Raw genomic sequence first — 19,235 nt, forward strand, 5'->3', positions numbered from 1 at the left:
AAAAAAAAAAAAAAGAGATGGGGTGGGTCTCACTGTGGCTCAGTCAGGCTAGTCTTGAACCCATGAGCTCAGGCAATCTATCCGCCTTGGCCTCCCAAGTGCTAGGATTACAGGAGTGAGCCGTCACTCCTGGCCTGAAGTTTTTATATGTAAAGAAAGAGATTGTGTGGGTGGGGCCTGTGGCTCAAAGAGTAGTGCACTGGCCCCATGTACTGGAGGTGGTGGGTTCAAACCCAGCCCTGGGCCAAAAACTGCAAGAAGAAAAAAAAAAAGAAAGAGATTGTGCTTAATTTCATCTACAGTATCTTGCAATATCTTAAGACAGTTTCTTTTAATTTTTTTTATAGATTGTGGACGTCTTTATGGAATACAATCTAATTCAGCAGTGTACTGCATTCTTGCTTGATGCGCTGAAGAATAATCGCCCCTCTGAAGGTCCTTTACAGACGAGATTGCTTGAGATGAACCTTATGCATGCGCCTCAAGTATGTGTTTGTTTTTTAAGGGATGTTTTCAACACTGTTTTAGCAGTTATTCGGAGCTTCTTACATTGTTATAGCTGAGGTGCCTATTCCTTATTCAAGAAAACTAGCTTAACATGCCTTTGTACTTTATTTCCTTTACCAATTCACTGTTGAATCTTAATAGGGAATATGGATGTTGAATTACTGATAAAAATGGGACAGTAGGATAAACTCATCCTGCTTGTGGTTTTCTAGGTTGCAGATGCTATTCTAGGGAATCAGATGTTCACCCATTATGACCGGGCTCATATTGCACAATTGTGTGAAAAGGCTGGCCTACTGCAGCGTGCATTAGAACACTTCACTGATTTATATGATATAAAGCGTGCAGTTGTTCACACTCATCTTCTTAACCCTGAGGTATTTCAGTTTTTTATCTAACAAATGGTGCTATGATTAATTGATATATTAAAAATATGTTTGTGGTTCTTGGTACTGCTATATATTAGTAATTTCGTACCACTCTTGAGATTTGACATTATTTCATTTATTCATTATTATTTATTTTGTCTTGTAGTGGTTAGTGAATTACTTTGGGTCCTTATCAGTAGAAGACTCCCTAGAATGCCTCAGAGCCATGCTGTCTGCCAATATTCGTCAGAATCTGCAAATCTGTGTTCAGGTGGCTTCTAAGTATCATGAGCAACTGTCAACTCAGTCATTGATTGAACTTTTTGAATCTTTCAAGAGTTTTGAAGGTAATTAGGAGTTCTGAGTTTTAAAAATTACTTAAAATAGCCAAGTAGAGGTATTCCTATGAATAGACTATTAGAAATTCTGTCTTTCTTAAAGGTTAATTTTTTGGGACATTTTAGTATTTTAAGGTTTATTCAGCAAATGTCAAGGCCCTGTTATATGGGATCCTAAGCACATGCAGTATACAAGACTATCTGCTTAGATATTTTATAGGTGAATTAAAGGTAGAATCTTAAAAATAGGTAATGGCTTTGTCATAATTACATAAGATGAAAATATAGGTTGGGCATTCCTAATCTTACATCTGAAATATGTCAGAAATCCCAAACCTTTTGAGTGTTGACATGAGGCTTAAAGGAAATGCTTATTGAGTATTGAGAATTGGATTTTCATATTAAGTGTGCTGAACTGGTAAGTATAATTGATGCAAATATTCCAGAATACAAAATACTTCTGGTATCAAGCACTTTGAATAAGAGAGCTTCACCCTATACCAATGAGCAGGTATAGTGTGTTGTGCTTATATGTCAGACTGTTGATGATGTCAGATGATTCTAGCCAAGGCCATTTTATGACTTGTCACTATATAGCAAGATCTTTCAACCTTGGTATTAGCAACATTTGAGGCTGAATAATTGTTGTGAGAGGGTTTGACCTGGGTTTGTAGGATATATAGCAGAATTCATGGGTTCTACCTAATAGATGCCGGTAGTATCAGATTCACCAGTTGCGATAACAAAAACTGTCTCCAGGGAGGAAGTCCCCCTTAGTTGGAAACTACTCTGTACAGAGTACTATTGTAACAACTGTTGGGTATCTTTTATGTTCGTTAGCTAAATTCTGTTCTACCTTTTTTACCTGCTTTATGATAGTAATGCTCTAGATAGAAGGCTAAGAGATTCTACTGGTTATCTTAAATTTCTGTTTCCAAATGTTACCCATGCACCAAATTTATGCTCTTTAGTACTATAACCAGTAGCTACATGGAGCTGTTTACACTTAGTTATTAAAATTAAATAAAATTTAATATTTAGTTTTTTAATCACAGTAGCCACATTTCAAGTGCCTGGTAGCCACGTGTGGTTAGTGGCTATCATATTGGATAACGCAGATAAAGAATGTTTTCATTATTGGAGAAAGTTCTTTTGGATAGCACTGTATTAAATTCTTTCCAAATTACTTCTATATGCTTCTTATTGTATATTGAAAAACAACTGATATTGGGGACTTCATTTAAAATTTATAATACAGAATATGGTGTGATAATGAGCTTTGATATTGAGTAGCTTTCCCTAACTGGTTCTAAATCATTAGAAAACATTGGGTTGAATTTTATGTTCTTAGGGATTAAAGTACATTCATTTTATTAAACTGGTTACTAGAATAATTAGTATTCTTATTGAGCTTTTTAAGTAACCAGTTTATATTTGGGGGATATTCAGTATAAAAATGTTTTAATTGCTTAAATGTTTTCTAGTTCTATTATTCTCAAAAGTATATCCGTGCTTAATTTCCATTGCTTATTTCTTTAAGGTCTCTTTTATTTTCTGGGATCCATTGTTAACTTCAGTCAGGATCCAGATGTGCACTTTAAATACATTCAGGCAGCTTGCAAGACTGGGCAGATTAAAGAAGTAGAAAGAATCTGCAGAGAAAGCAACTGTTACGATCCTGAGCGAGTCAAGAATTTTCTCAAGGTAAGTGGTTTGGGGAAATGTTTTCTATTTAGGTGGAAGATGAGAAGTTCTGAAGGAATTTTTTCATAGTTTTAAAATCAATAAAAAATATTTTCTCCTAAATATGAAATTCTTAGCATTCTTAAATTGTGTGCTGCATTCTTCTAAACTAGATGGTTTCCTCTGAAATAGGGAGGGGAAATGATAAGTAATACTTAAGAACGACCATCTGTTTAAAAGAAGGAAAAATAATAGCACCATTTCAAAGGCATTGTATTTGTTTCGTTTTAATTTTGGAAGGAAGTTTGAGAAATGGGTGGTCTGCTCTCAGTGTCATTTTAGACTATCACTTAGCCTTCTTTTGAGTGTTAAGATGAGCTTTCCCTCTGTATCATTTTTGAGGAACCTCTATTATAGATAAAGGGGTCTGTTAATCTAAAGGATATAAGTTTATCATCAGATCTACCTGACTCCAGAAATATAAAATATTAATATGTGTAATTCATAAATCAACAGTAAGATCAAACACAAAAAAGCTCAGCTTTGTGACACATGAATTCGATTATAGAGAAGTAAGGACAATCTGTGTTGGAGTAAAGAGCAATGATTGAAAGATTCCTGAACTTTTTAGAACTCCCATTAGGGCAGTTAATTTTGTTTAATGTTTAATTTGGCTTTAGCTTTATTCTCATACCTACTAGTTACTTTGTGAGGGAAATAAAGCTTTAAAGTTGACAGCTTTCTATAAAAGACCAAGAAAACTATAACTTGGATTTGTGTGTGGAGTGATGCCAGAGACTTGAAAGTTTCAAAAGTATTTTTTGTCTTTTGGGAAAATTTTAAATTAAAAGTAAAACCAAAATATTTATGGTATGATTTTAGTATGAAAAATAGGCTTTTTCTATTTGCAAACTGTCATCATTTGTAGGTAATCTGTAGTTGCATAGGTAGAATGTTCTTTGATAGAATTTAGTAGTTGGGTTCCAGATTAAGGAGTTTTAGTGTAATTGAAGTAGTCAAAGTGCTGAAATTGCCCTACATTTTAGATTAAAAGATAAACTTTCAAAAAAGTAGAGTTTTGTAATGTCTTTACCATTATGAATATTTTGGGTAACCTGGCTATTGCGGTGTGATTTAAACAGAACTTTCTGGTGTCAACAAAAGAAAAACTAAACATAAAGGTCTGATGCACTGTGCTTGACTAGTGTACCTATAACACTGGTTTGGTCTCTCTTTTGATTATCATTACTGTTTCCTTTTTAAAAAAATACTACCAGCTTCTTACATGATTTCTTTTCTGTTTTTATTGAGCTTTCAACCTTTATACTGTAGTTATAATTTCTGTAGCTTTGGATTTGATATTTGAGTTTATACATATGTAAAGTAGAATTAAATTAACTATTATCATTTAACTGTAATATTCTTGAGCTTCAAAAAAATCCTTTGAGTACTAGGATGTTAACTGTACTGCTTAGATGGCTTAGCCTGTGTGATCTTATTCGATGAGGATTCCTCCTCACGTTTGTGAACTGGGTGCAAGTCTGACATAGTAGGGGAATGGATGTGGATTATGAGCTTTTGAACCAGTCAGACCTGTTGCAGATTCTGTTTAGCTATTGTTCATTCAGCATAAATCTAGTTGTCACCATAGGAAAGTTAACTAATCCTAGCCTCAGCTTTAGTTTCTTATAAGCTGTGTTGATTGAGTTGTCTGTTCAGGTGGTAACCATTATTAATAAGCTGTGTGGATGGGCCTTGGAATTAAGTGGAGTCAGTCTACATGGGATTTCCATCAGGCAAGTTTTTTTCTCTTTGATTTTAAGTTGCTCTGACTCTTTGAAGGAATTTATGTCCAGCCTGAATTAAAGGTGAATCTATTATGTTTAAATAATCTGAGATGGGAACTCAATGGTAAGATTTGAGATATCATATTCAGCCTCTCATACCAATATTGAGAGGAGTGAATGTATTAAACCATTTACTCAATTTTACTTATTGGCCTATGGTATGTAGTTAAAATTCCTCTCAGTCATCACTGTTATTAAGGTACTAGCTGCATGGTAATTGGTGTTTTATATAACCTCTGTGATCATAAGAAGAATACTTCTCTGAATCTGATCTTGAATGTTTGAGTGCCAGTTGTGTGCTAGATTAGTAGAAAGTATCTGGTAAGCAAGATGAAAAGGGTCATTAGCATCATTTGACTCATGCCCTACATTTGTGGAACTGTAAGCTGTCTGTAGAATATGTGGAACTCTTCCTCACACCTATCATCTGTTCCTTGCTACCTTTGATCTTATTTTCTGCCATTCTTTCTCTCCTGTTTTGCTTCAGCCACACTGGCCTGCTTGCTATTCCTGGAACTCTCCCAACCCTCTTCTGTTCCAGGGCCTTTACTTGCATGCTCTGGACTACTTGTCTCAGATCTTCATGACCTTCTTTACCTTCTTCAGGTTTCTGATCAAATGTCATAAGAGAGGATGTCTCAGGTTACCCTATCTAAAATAGAGCCCATTCCTGCCTCATTCTCACTTCCCCCTTATCCTGCTTTGTTTTTCTTTGTAACAATTAACCACTATGAGATGCTGTCTTTTCTCACTAGAATGTAAGTCCCTTGAGAGAATGGACTCTGCTTCCTTTTTTCCCTGCTGTATCTCGAGTGCCTAAGAACAGAGTCTGGTTCTTAGATACTCATGAACAAATTCATGCTAAAGAAAATTTGAATGTGTTTATATAATTTCAGTTTTGATCTTAAAATCTTCAACCATTATAACTGGTAACCATTTATTAAATGGTTTAATGCTAATAACATACTTTCATGTATGAAATCATGTTCAAATTTAGGCAATCAAGAAAATAGCCTAATTTTCATCTACATTTTCTATCTCAAATTTTTTTTTTTTTTTTTTTAGAATAAAGTGAGCATTCCACAGAAGTGGAATTCTTTGCCAAAAGTTGAAGCAACCATGCATGAGAATAGAATAAGTAATCTTAGATTACTTGCAAGTATGTTTTTTCCTCTAAGTGATAGAGTATTTATTTTATATGTTCATTAAACAGGATAAAGAAAAAGACATATATTAATCCATTAATTTTTTGGTGTTCATTTAGTAGGGAAAAACATGACCTGCTATAATTTTGTGCATAGGTAGATGCAGACAGCTTGTTTCTAGAAATGTTTATAGGAGCTATTAGTACGGTTTCCATGGTGTTAAATAATACTTGACTTTCCTTAATGTGAAAAATCCGCAGCTGAACTTCCACTTCATAGCCACTCTTATTTTTAATTTAGAATGGCTAAATTAAAATTCACCTTGATGTTCTCTGAATGCTTCATAGCCTAATCCTTATATTATGTATGAGTGGGTGATTGATAGCCCCTGGTCTTAGGAACCATTTTATCCTAATTATGAAAAAAATGTCCTTAGTGGCTGTCATTGGCAGAAGTTCTACCCTGCTTAGTTCTAGTTCTTTAGTAGACTGTCTTAGAGGAACCATTTATTGAGGAATGTTTTACTATGTATAAATGAATTCCTGATGGAGACTGTTGTTTTTTGTGCTGTACCTTATGTCTGTGGAATATAACAGGACATGTATCAGGTAAATGCCCACTACAGGTCTTACCTACCTGTATATAATATCTTCTGTGTCAGTCTACCAGTAGGATTGTAGTTTGGTATTTGTAATGGTAAGAACAGTTGGCGATTTAAAGATGTATTTTCTTTAAATGCCTTTTTTTTTTCTTTTTGGCCTTTTTCTTATAGCAGCATGTGGTATATTCATGGTGATCACTGTCATGCTGCTCCTGTAGGCTTTCTTACAATTATTATAATAGTATGTCAGAGGCTGATTATATAGATTGGAATTGGGAAGGGGTAGAAATCATTAGTTTGCAATAAATGTAAGCCATTTCGGCCATACTTTTGACAGTGTGACTAAAGTTATTAAGTCAATTGCAAATTCAATTGAAGTGTTAGTATTAATGAAAGCCTTAATGATTTTATAACTTGAGAGCCACTGATGGTTCACAAATCTTAATTTGTCCATTTTTTTTTTTTCTTGTAAAAGGCTATACTTGGGAAGGATCTGGTATATTAAGTATTGCTTAGTAAAAATTACTGAAACTGGGATGTGTGCACATTTAATTACTGGGGCATTTCCTCCTTTGATGGAAGGGCCAGGTTTATGTGCGCTTTTCCCATTAATTTAGAATAGATTCTCATTTTACATAGATTTGATTCCTCATAGAAGGAGATAAATTAGACTTCTATTTGTCCTTTTTTTCAGGAAGCAAAACTAACAGATCAGCTACCACTTATCATTGTGTGTGATCGATTTGACTTCGTCCATGATTTGGTGCTCTATTTATATAGAAATAATCTTCAAAAGTATATAGAGATATATGTACAGAAGGTAAGTAATACAAAAGTAATTTTAAAGTATAATCTTACTAGTCTTACTAGTAATACAAAGGTAATTTTAAAGTATAATCTACTAGTAGATATTATTTCTCATAGTCTGGAAAATACTCATCCTTTTGAAACTATGTGCCTAATAAGAGTGGTCTATTATACTGTCTTTCAACACTTTTTGTCCCAGCAGAAGCCTTTCTTCATTAAAACTTCATATGTGTGCCAAGTGTGCAAAACATAAGAATAGAATTACTTGGGCAGTGCCTGTGGCTCAAAGGAGTAAGGCACCGGCCCCATAGTGGCAGGTTCAAACCCAGCCCCGGCCAAAAACTGCAAAAAAAAAAAAAAAAAAAAAAAATTAGAATTACTATAGTTGGAAAAAGTGGGGTTGCCTCAGGCCCTTGATAAGCTGTCAGGTATCCCTGCAGAGGTTCTAGATGCCAAACCACAGTTTTCAAACTATCTTAAATATATATAGGCTCAGTGCCCATAACTTAAGCAGTTAGGGTGTTAGCCACAGACAGCAAGGCTGGCGGGTTCAAATCCAGCCCAGGCCTGCCAAACAACAATGACAGCTACAACAACAACACAATAGCCGGGCACTGTGGTGGGCGCCTGTAGTCCCAGCAACTTGGGAGGCTGAGGCAAGAGAATTGCTTAAGCCCAAGAGTTGGAGACTGCTGTGAGCTGTGATGTTACGACACTCTACTGAGGGCAACATAATGAGTTTCTGTCTCCACACACACAAAAAAATAGATAGATAGATAGATAGTTACTTTACCTTTCAACTCTAGAAAGAAAATGACATTTCTAGGTGTTGCTGCTATAGGAACCTTTTTATTAGGCAGTGTTCCAGTCATTCTTTCACTTTGGCCTTATCTATCATTGATGGCATTGCCTAGGTAACTATTAATAATTAACCAAACCAATAGAGAGGAAAAGAAGTGCTTTCAATACTTTCTAATCCACAAAGTCTTGTTTTTAGCTAGACTTCCTGCTGAATTCCTGTCTAGTTGCAAATTTAGGCTTTCAGTTTATAGTTGAATTTTAAAACTGAGTTTAAAAGAGGGAAATAGGTTTTATTTGTTTTGAACTTCTCTTTGCTTATGGACATCATGGCATTCCTCTTTTTTTTAATCATAGGTGAATCCAAGTCGACTTCCTGTGGTTATTGGAGGATTACTTGATGTTGATTGCTCAGAAGATGTCATTAAAAACTTGATTCTTGTTGTAAGAGGACAGTTCTCTACTGATGAGCTTGTTGCTGAAGTGGAGAAAAGAAACAGGTGTAGTACCATTTTAACCTTCATAGCTGAGATTAAATTAGTAGCCTTATAACTGTAATGGATGAAAATAGAGCTAGTTGCCTCAGTTCCTCAGTATCTATGGTGCTCATTCAGGAGAATAATTTCCTGGAGATATCTACTTTAGAGGTGATAAGATAGCTGACAGCTCTGGGGAAAAAATGTTGTCTGAAATAGAAAATCTGTTAGGCTGGGCTTGGTGGCTCACCCCTGTAATCCTAGCACTCTGGGAAGCTTAGGTGGGTGGATGGCCTGAGCTCACGGTTCAAGCCCAGTATGAGCAAGAGCAAGACCCCAACTCTAAAAATAGTCAGGCATTGAGGCGGGTGCCTGTAGTCCCAGCTACTTGGGAGGCTGGGACAAGAGAATCGCTTGAGCCCAAGAGTTTGAGGTTGCTATGAGCTATGACGCCAGGGCGCTCTACTGAGGTTGACAGAGTGAGACTCTGTCTCAAAAAAGAAAAAAATCTGTTAACCTGGTTGATTTCTTTTTTATATTTTTTAATGTGTTATGTGATTTGACTTTGTATAATTTTTCAGTGTAAACTATTTAAGTAAGCTTCTTTTTTAGTTGGGTATGATACCAGTATGTTTAACAACTAACTCTTCGATAAATAGGATGGTGGTGTTTCAAATACAGGAGGGCAAAGAGTTCCCTGTGCAACTCTGAATTAGATTGATAATTATAGTTCCTTAATATGAGTTAAGAATTTCTAATATAGTGTAAGTGCTTCTAAAGGTTACTAGACTGAATCCTTTTTTTTAGCTGGAACATTTTTAGGAATTAGTGTTTGGGAAGTGGCTCATGGTACTGAAGGAGGTTAGTGAATTGGTATTATAATGGGAAGTTATTTGATCTAAAGAGGGTGCCAAAAAATTGTGTATACCTGTATTAAAATTGTAATACTCAAAGTCATGTTTGATTTCTGCAGTTACTCGAAATACAAGATGTAATATATGAGATAACAAAACATCTTCAGTATACAGGGTGGCCATAAAGTTCATGTGAAATTTAAATAGTTGTCAGGAACTTTATGGACACCCTATATATTGAATAATTTTATAATTTTAACATAGTCTTTTCCTTTTGGGAACCCTCTGTGTATTAAGAGATATCAAGAAAACCTATGATATTTATTTTGCACTCAATTGGGATAGATGACTTACTAATAGTATTTTTAGAGTTTGTAATAGAATGTTTCAAATATGGAGAAAATTTCAAATATGGAGAAAATTTTGCATTTAAGGATAATACGTACACAGTATAATACTGACGTAAAAGTTTGATGTCGTTTAGGTTATAACAGTTTAACATTTACAAAGAGAATCAGTTGAATCTTAAGTCTGATACCTAAAATCAGTCTTATTGCATATTCCAAGCAAACAGCCGTTATAGTTAGGTAATTTGATCTTTGGAAATTACATTGTGAAAAACTAGATTCATAACTTAAGTCAGTAGTGTAGATATGCCTTAGCTAATCTTTATTCTTTGAGTTGACATGGCACAGCTGCTTGGGTTGCGCATGTTTATAAAAGCTTGATTTTTGTCTTTATTAATGAAAACAATTAAGAGTATTTAATAGGCATTTTCATAATAGCTACATTAATTTGATAGTGAAAATAATGGAATAATGCCTTTTTTCTGGCTGCTTTTAATATTTAGACCGTGGTTGATCACTTGAGCCTCGGAGTTTAAGACTTGCCTGGGCAACAAAGAAAGACCCCATCTCTTACTTTTAAATATATATATATATGTGTGTGTGTGTGTGTGTATATGTGTGTATATATATATATGTATATATATATAAAAGAGTAAAAGAGTCATGGTCATCAGGACCATTGAAATTGAAACATAAGCTGTAGTGTAGCACAACCATGACTAATGGTAGATCATGATAGCTAAAACTATTAAACCAAAACTACAACTACCAAATCATGGGTGGCACCTGTGGCTCAAAGGAGTAGGGCACTGGCCCCGTATACCAGAGGTGGCAGATTCAAACCCAGCTCCAACCAAAAAAAAAAAAATTTAAACTACCAAATCTTATTCCCATTATATGTTTCAGGTACTGACTCCTTTGGCTTTACATAATGCCATGTTTTAACTGTGTTAAACACCAAAAGGAACTTTAGATAATCTGGCCTGTATCACACAATATCCCCATACTATCCCTAAACAAAATTTTCTAAAGCCCAGATATTTTTTCTGGTATAAAGAAAGGATAGTTTATGAATTTGTAATATTCTTATATCCTGATATAAGTAGATAGGTATATCTTAGAACAAAGATCTTGGAGAGCAAAAAAAGTCTTATATGCCTTCTGTGTAATCTTGGCAACTCAACCATCTTTTGAGTCTTAAATTCCCAATTTGTAATAGAATTGTTGGGAATTAAAAATAATGTAAAGCCAGGCGGGATGGTATGTGACTGTAATCTCAACTACTTAGGAGGCTGAGGTGGGGATATCATTTGGGTCCAGGAAGTTGAGGCAAAAGTGCACTGTGATCATACCTGTGAATAGCCACTGCACTTCGGCCTAGGCAACTTAGTGAGGCCCCGTCTCTATTTTTAAAAAGTATGTGAAAGCACATTATAGAACAGACGTCCTCAAACTACGGCCTGCAGGCCACATACGGAGGACATTTATCTGGCCCGCCGGGTGTTTTTGCCATCGCTGCCTGTCCTGCTTAGCAGCCGACTTGTCCCAGGGCCTGCAGTCTGGCCCTCCAACGGTCTGAAGGACAATGAACTGGCCCCCTGTTTAAAAAGTTTGAGGACCTCTGTTATAGACCATAGGTACTTGTAGTTAGTATGTCAAGAGTGTGTTTTTATAATACAGTAATTGTAAATTTGTGTTTTTTGTTTATTGTATGTTTCTCTCCTAGATTGAAACTGCTTCTGCCTTGGCTAGAGGCCAGGATTCATGAGGGCTGTGAGGAACCTGCTACTCACAATGCCTTAGCCAAAATCTACATAGACAGTAACAACAACCCAGAGAGATTTCTTCGTGAAAATCCTTATTACGATAGTCGTGTTGTTGGAAAGTATTGTGAGAAGAGAGATCCACATCTGGCCTGTGTTGCTTATGAGCGTGGCCAGTGTGATCTGGAACTTATTAATGTGAGTACTGCTAGCTGAATGTACAGAGAAATCTGCATTTTTAAAAACCTCTTATATGTCAGACTGGTGAACTTGGAGAGTCTGAGAGTGATTTTAAGTAAAAAAGCATTTTTGGATGGTGGGTATTTTTTGAAGACTTTATTTGAAAAGAATTGTAAACCTAGAAGTACCCCAAATAGTGAAGTCTATACCCTTTATCCTGATTATTGACCTATTAATGTTCTAATCCCACTAGCTTTATCATTCGCGTTGTCACATTATTTCATATACCATTCATACATACATTCATACGCATGTAATTTTTTGGCCATGTGATAATAAGCTGCATGCATTATGACCTAATACCCATTTGGGATTTATTTCCTAAGAATAACTTTCATACCCACATCATAGATACCACTTTCAGTCAGTCTTGATAGATTACTTTTAAGAATCTTTTTCATTGGAATTCTCACCATTCCAATTTTGTCAGTTGACCAAGAATGTCTTTGCAGTTATTTCTTCTTTAGTCTCATATTGCATGTAGTTATGTCTGTTTAGTTTCCTTTAATCTAGAATAGTTTTTGTTATCTTGTGACATTGATATCTTGTGAATAATAGTATTTTTTCTATTTGTAATCTTTTATTGAGGCAAAATTCATGTAACATCAAATTAACCATTTTATCATGAACAATTCAGTGGCATTTAGTAGATTTACAGTGCTGTCTAGTCTGCATCATTATCTAGTTCCAAGTTTTCATAGCCTCAAAGGAAACCCCATACTCATTAAGTAGCTCATATACCACCCCCAAGCCTCTGACAACCACTGAACTGTGCTCTGTTTCTATGTACATGTATTTGCCTCGTCTGTATATTTCATCTAAATGTAAAGTCTCTTAAAAAATTTCTGCTTGTGTTTGTCTGATTGTTCCTTTTGGTTAGGTTTATAACTTTCCATCTAGAATACACTTATATGGTATTTTGTCTTTCTCATGCAATTACATCCAGAGGTATGTGATGTCTATTTGTCCCCATTGTGATGTTAGTTTTAATCAAGTTGTCCCATTTCTCCATTGTGTGATTACTCATTCTCTTGCAGATATTAAGTAGTCTATGAATAGACTCATAAGACCATATAAATATCCTCTTGTTCCCTTCCCTCAAATTTAGCGTATGTTAATTCTTGCTTAAACCATTCTTCATGTGTTGGTTTATCCAAGTCCAGCACTTTCTTCACATTTGTCATGGAGCACTCACATATTCATGGATTTCTATTTTATTTAATGGGTTATAGGCTGCTATTCTTAGATATGATGCTGAAACTGTCCCTGTTTGGGCTGATGGGAACCTCTTCAGTTTGGTTCCATGTCCTTATGTTGTGGATTTATCAATCTTTGAGTGCTTATTTTCTGGGACACAATACACAAGGTTCATTTTGTACCTTCCTCACCCTTGGGAAGGTACAATAGAAAGCTGTGGAGGTGGATTCCTCTCACCAGATACTGAAGCATATTATCAGTCTTCTCAAATAACAGTGAAGTATTGGTGCATGAATAGGTAAGACTGGGAGGGTAGAACAGACAGTCCAAAATTAGGTGCAATTCAGGGTGCTTTTTAAAAGCTTCCAGAAATTGATAATTTTTCTTTCTATTGGTTAAATTTTAAGAGGAAAAATTTAGGTGTGACCTACTTACGATTATATAAGTAATGGATATTTTTTTCTATAAAACGATAAACAATGTTTAAATGATAGGAAATAACCTTTAAAAGTAAAGTCATTCTATAAAACATCTTTATTTCTACTTTAAAATTAATCTTTCCTATCTTTGTTAGGTTTGCAATGAGAATTCCCTGTTCAAAAGTCTTTCTCGCTACCTGGTTCGTCGAAAGGATCCCGAGTTGTGGGGTAGCGTGCTATTGGAAAGCAATCCTTACAGGAGACCTCTGATTGACCAGGTAAAATTGGCAAATGTGTTCAAGGCTCATTTTTTTAACTGCAAATAAAATCTCTTCCCTCATACCCAGATATACTCTAATGGATCTTCTTTAGCTATGAGAGAAGGCGGTACAAAGTAGAAGAAAATTAAAATTATGCCCTATGTAAGTGGATATAAATTTATATAAGTACAAATATACATATATATTACATTAAGAAAAATAAGATACATCCCCCCAAACAGGGTTCATCATAGTTTAAAAGGGAAACAGAAAATTAAGCGTTAAGGATTGCAATTATTAACCATTAACCTGAGAAGTGGCTAAATTAATTAAAAATATTTTAGACTTAAGTCAGCAAAAGATAAGGCTTGATAAGAGAAAATACAAAAGACGAAGTGGGGAAATTGTTAAATCTCGCTAATAAGAACAGAACTGCAAATGAGATGTGGTTTTGTACCTATATAAAATTAAAAATATAGGGCCAGGTGTGGTTGCTCATACCTGTGACCCTAGCACTCTGGGAGTCTAAGGTGGGTGGATTGCCTCAGCTCTGGAGTTTAAGACCAGCCTGACCAAGAATAAGACCCTATCTTTAAAAAAAAAAAAAAATTAGTTATGGGCATTGTGGGTGCCTGTAGTCCCAGCTATTTGGGGTGCCTAGGCAAGGAGATTACTTGAGCCAGGAGTTTGAAGTTGCTGTAGGCTGTGATGCTAGAGCACTCTACTGAGGTTGACAAAATAAAACTCTGTTGCAAGAAAGTAATAATAAAAAGTAGAAAAACTATCTGGATGTTGTAGTGGGCACCTTAAGTCCCAGCTACTTGGAAGCTGAGGCAAGAGGATCACTTGAGCCCAAGAGTTGAGGTTGCTGTGAGCTGTGAGACCATGGCCCTCTAGCCTAGGGCAACAGAGTAAATCTCTCAAAAAAAATACATTGTTTTTCTCTTTTATTCTTTTCTGCCTATTTCCAGTTTATTAGTGGGATTCTTATTAGGTAATATCTTTAAAAACTACCTTGACTCTCAGTTATTTCTCACATGTGCTTTGTAGGTTGTACAGACAGCCTTGTCTGAGACTCAGGACCCTGAAGAAGTGTCAGTAACTGTCAAGGCTTTTATGACTGCAGACCTTCCTAATGAACTTATTGAACTGCTGGAGAAAATTGTCCTTGATAACTCTGTATTCAGTGAACACAGGTATGCTATTAGTGAGTGATTGATTGGCTATTTGTCAGTACTTAATTTTGGGAAGGAACAAAAAGAAAGTTGTCTGAATTCTCACTGTGCTGTACCCACTCTCTTCTTTGCCTATGTCCTTAAAGTAAAAACCCCCTCTGTAGCCACACTGGTTATTTTTTATGACTGATACTTTTTAAATATTGCATTTAAAATATTCATTTCAGGAGGGCATGGTGGTTCCTGCCTATAATCTGAGCACTCTGGGAGGCTGAAATAAGAGTATCACTTGAGACCAGCCTGAGCAACGTAGCAAGACAAAAAATAGAAAAATTAGCCAGTTGTGGTGATCACACGCCTGTAGTCCCAGTTACTTGGGAGGCTGAGGTGGGAGGATCACTTAAGCCCAGGAGTTGGAGGTTGCAGTTAATTTTGATGAGGTCACTGTTGTTTAGCCTGGGCAATAGAGTGAGACTATCTCAAATAAATAAATAAAATATTTACTCCTTTTCTTAAAGGAATCTACAAAATCTCCTCATTCTCACGGCGATTAAGGCTGACCGTACACGTGTTATGGAGTATATTAACCGCCTTGATAATTATGATGCCCCAGATATTGCCAATATTGCCATCAGCAATGAGCTGTTTGAAGAAGCATTTGCTATTTTCCGGAAATTCGATGTCAATACTTCGGCAGTACAGGTAAATTTTCAGATTACACAAGTTGAATTACTGTATGCAGTGCCTCCTCTTGATTCAGTACATGCATTGTCCTATGATGGTGGATGTAATTGTTGTGCCAGTAGAAGAACAATAAAATGCTATCAGCTTAAATGTAATTGCTATAAGATCCAGTTTGTTACGATTCTAATTCAAAAATTGGTTGTCTAGGTCTTGATTGAACATATTGGAAACTTGGATCGAGCATATGAGTTTGCTGAACGATGCAATGAACCTGCAGTGTGGAGTCAACTTGCGAAAGCCCAGTTGCAGAAAGGAATGGTGAAAGAAGCCATTGATTCTTACATCAAAGCAGATGATCCTTCATCCTACATGGAAGTTGTTCAGGCTGCCAATACTAGTGGTATGACTTCTTACCTTTATGTGTTAAGAATTCAGAAAATGATGAAGCATTAAGATACCTGTTCTGAATTATGTAGGAGTTGGACACTATGTGGTTAGTCATGAAAACTTTTAGCCCTCCCATCTTAGTCCACATACAGAGAGGCTATATATTGTGAACTTTAAGGTCTGTGGGAAAGATCAGCTTTCTATTTTAAAGTCTTTTTTTGTTGTTGTTTTTTTGTTTTTTTGTTTTGAAGTCTTATAAAATTTTGGTAAGAGTTCTAATCTTAAAAGTTCAAGGAAAAAGGGAATTCACCTATTTGGTCAGTGATAATAGAGAAGTGTAATTTTGCAATTTCTGTAACTCTATTGCGGTTCTTACTTACTTGAAAAAATAAACATAGAATGTTAGTGTTTGGACTACTATTTTTTTCTGTGCTTAGGAAACTGGGAGGAACTGGTGAAGTACTTGCAGATGGCCCGTAAAAAGGCTCGAGAGTCCTATGTGGAAACAGAATTGATATTTGCCTTGGCTAAGACAAACCGCCTTGCAGAGTTAGAAGAGTTCATCAATGGTCCAAATAATGCTCATATCCAACAAGTAGGTTTCCTTTTCATCTTTTTTTAAGCAGGGTAAAAATAAATAATTGAGCAACTTGCATTAGTTTGCAATCAACACATCATAACTGAAGTGTTCCCAGGAAAAATCTTACTGGAATATAAAATATTTCCAAGATGTTAATTTGGAAAGAGAATTAAGCTAATATTAATGTATTACTGAAAATGAATTGTCCTTTTTCTTCCAGGTTGGTGACCGTTGTTATGATGAAAAAATGTATGATGCTGCTAAGTTGCTATACAATAATGTTTCTAATTTCGGACGCTTGGCATCTACCCTGGTTCACCTGGGTGAATATCAGGCAGCTGTTGATGGAGCTCGGAAAGCTAACAGTACTAGAACATGGAAAGAGGTAATCTAAACACAAATTCAAGATCTGTTTGGAAATGTTGTTTAAACTGATCACAAGTTGGAAACACTCGTTATGCCTGTATTTGAGTTCACATAGAGGAAATGTTTATTGTAGGTCTGCTTCGCCTGTGTTGATGGGAAAGAATTTCGTCTTGCTCAGATGTGTGGGCTTCATATTGTTGTGCATGCAGATGAATTAGAGGAACTTATCAACTACTATCAGGTAATGAACAGGAGCCTTTTATGTAATCTGAGACCCTTGATCACAGATATTCGCATCTTTAATTGCATATTTCTCTTGTGTAGGATCGTGGATATTTTGAAGAACTGATAACCATGTTGGAAGCAGCATTGGGACTTGAGCGAGCTCACATGGGAATGTTTACCGAATTAGCTATTTTATACTCTAAATTTAAGCCTCAGAAGATGAGGGAGCATCTAGAGCTGTTCTGGTCTAGAGTGAATATTCCTAAGGTAACCAAACTCTAACATTATGAAGTAACTCTGTAGCTATCACTAATACATAAAAGCATTTTTTTTTAAAAGTCTTTTAGCTTAGGAATTAGAAACTCATTTCAAGCAATTATATCTTACACAGGTGCTAAGAGCTGCAGAACAAGCTCATCTTTGGGCAGAACTGGTGTTTTTGTATGACAAGTATGAAGAATATGATAATGCCATAATTACCATGATGAATCATCCAACTGATGCATGGAAAGAAGGGCAGTTCAAAGATATCATTACCAAGGTGTGTACCTTCTTTAGAAGAGAAAGGCTTCAGAGGAGCACGCTCACTAGGTGACTTACATATGGAGTTTTCCATTTTAGGTTGCCAATGTGGAACTATATTACAGAGCAATACAGTTCTACTTAGAATTCAAGCCTCTGTTGTTAAATGATTTGCTGATGGTGCTGTCTCCACGGTTGGATCACACTCGTGCAGTCAATTATTTTAGCAAGGTAATAATTTTAAACCAAAGCTTCATAGCAAGGTTTTAAGACATACTGTATAACTTTTGTTCCTAGAACTTTAATAAGATGCTATATTTGTAACAAACTCTTTATTTTAAAGGTTAAACAGCTACCATTGGTGAAACCATATTTGCGTTCAGTTCAGAACCACAACAACAAATCTGTGAATGAATCACTGAACAATCTCTTTATTACAGAAGAAGATTATCAGGTGAAACATTTGATTCTTACATATATTCTCAACACTCAAGTTATGGTTGTGTTGTAAAGTTGGTATATTTTGCCACTTAAAAAGCCCATTATCCTGATTATAAGCAGTAGGTACCTATATGCCTGGGAAATGTAGTGAGGTTAAATAAGTGCAGACAGAATAGGGACTGAAGACCCCATTCTTGGCAAGGGAAAACACCCACAGAAAAAGGGAAAAACAGAGAAATAAGCTAAGCAAGCTAAGCTAAACCAGCAGCTAAATTCCTTATCTGAGCAGTTCCTGAATTTCCTAGAAGCCTTGCATGTAAGGCATATAGCTTGCAAACACCTCTGCTAGGTAAGCACTCTGAAGAAAGAGTGGCCTTAGAGGAAGCTATGTGCAAGGCCTGGGAGGAACATTAACTAAGCCATCCCTTGCCCAGTCAGCATTCAAAGCAAATACCCAGGCTCAGCACCCATAGCTCTGTGAGTAGGGCACAGGCCACATATACTGAAGCTGGCAGGTTTGAGCCCAGCCTGGCCCGCTAAACAACAATGACAACTACAACCAAAAAATAGCTGGACGTTGTGGTAGGCACCTATAGTCCCAGCTACTTGGAAGGCTGAGGCAAGAGAATCGCTTAAGCCAAAGAGGTTGCTGTGAGCTGTGATGCCATGGCACTCTACTGAGGGTCACATAAAGAGACAGGGTCTCAAAAAAAAAGCAAATACCCATTGTGGGGATTTGTATTATGGCCAGGGCAGAAATCAAGGGAACACCTTAAGCTCTTGAAATATGGGCAGGAGGGCCTATACCCCCTTATCACAGAGGAAGATGCCTCTGGGGTGGAGATGTGAAGAAAATTCTTCTGTTCTACTGATGGTTCAGGGAGACTAATGCAGGTGGCATCTACTCCACAGTGAACTTGTGAGAATTAACCTCTCTCAAGGAATCTCTGTGATCACAGACGGGAGGCTGTCCCCACATGAGGCTCAGGTTTCGGATTTCTCAAGGCTGCTCAGACCCTTAAAGTTAATGATTATAGATAGAATAAGAACTAACATGCTTACTCAGAGAAACTGCTGGTGTTTTTGTTCCCTTCCTCAGCTTAACCTCTGAGCTAAATGAGCAAAATAGCTTTCAATAAAAGCTGAGTGGGGGCTCGGCGCCTGTGGCTCAAGTGGCTAAAGCGCCAGCCACATACACCTAAGGT

At 36.3% G+C, this 19,235-nt stretch overlaps 1 protein-coding gene across 1 annotated transcript in view; it reads left to right on the forward strand.

Moving 5' to 3' along the window:
- The window catches only part of CLTC (clathrin heavy chain), a 78,269-nt gene that overhangs the window by 47,838 nt on the left and 11,196 nt on the right, over positions 1 to 19,235 (forward strand). Inside the window, exons 11-28 of the mRNA XM_003795590.2 lie at positions 348 to 485; positions 720 to 884; positions 1,042 to 1,222; positions 2,754 to 2,917; positions 7,184 to 7,309; positions 8,452 to 8,594; positions 11,498 to 11,732; positions 13,546 to 13,668; positions 14,701 to 14,846; positions 15,344 to 15,527; positions 15,717 to 15,909; positions 16,334 to 16,491; positions 16,697 to 16,861; positions 16,976 to 17,083; positions 17,167 to 17,334; positions 17,459 to 17,608; positions 17,689 to 17,820; positions 17,933 to 18,043. Of these exons, the coding sequence (XP_003795638.1) occupies positions 348 to 485; positions 720 to 884; positions 1,042 to 1,222; positions 2,754 to 2,917; positions 7,184 to 7,309; positions 8,452 to 8,594; positions 11,498 to 11,732; positions 13,546 to 13,668; positions 14,701 to 14,846; positions 15,344 to 15,527; positions 15,717 to 15,909; positions 16,334 to 16,491; positions 16,697 to 16,861; positions 16,976 to 17,083; positions 17,167 to 17,334; positions 17,459 to 17,608; positions 17,689 to 17,820; positions 17,933 to 18,043 (2,790 nt within the window). The remainder of the gene's footprint in view (positions 1 to 347; positions 486 to 719; positions 885 to 1,041; positions 1,223 to 2,753; positions 2,918 to 7,183; positions 7,310 to 8,451; positions 8,595 to 11,497; positions 11,733 to 13,545; positions 13,669 to 14,700; positions 14,847 to 15,343; positions 15,528 to 15,716; positions 15,910 to 16,333; positions 16,492 to 16,696; positions 16,862 to 16,975; positions 17,084 to 17,166; positions 17,335 to 17,458; positions 17,609 to 17,688; positions 17,821 to 17,932; positions 18,044 to 19,235) is intronic.

The sequence above is a fragment of the Otolemur garnettii genome, unplaced genomic scaffold, assembly GCF_000181295.1.
Source record: "Otolemur garnettii isolate 467f Iridium unplaced genomic scaffold, OtoGar3 scaffold00094, whole genome shotgun sequence".
Classification (NCBI taxonomy): domain Eukaryota; kingdom Metazoa; phylum Chordata; class Mammalia; order Primates; family Galagidae; genus Otolemur; species Otolemur garnettii.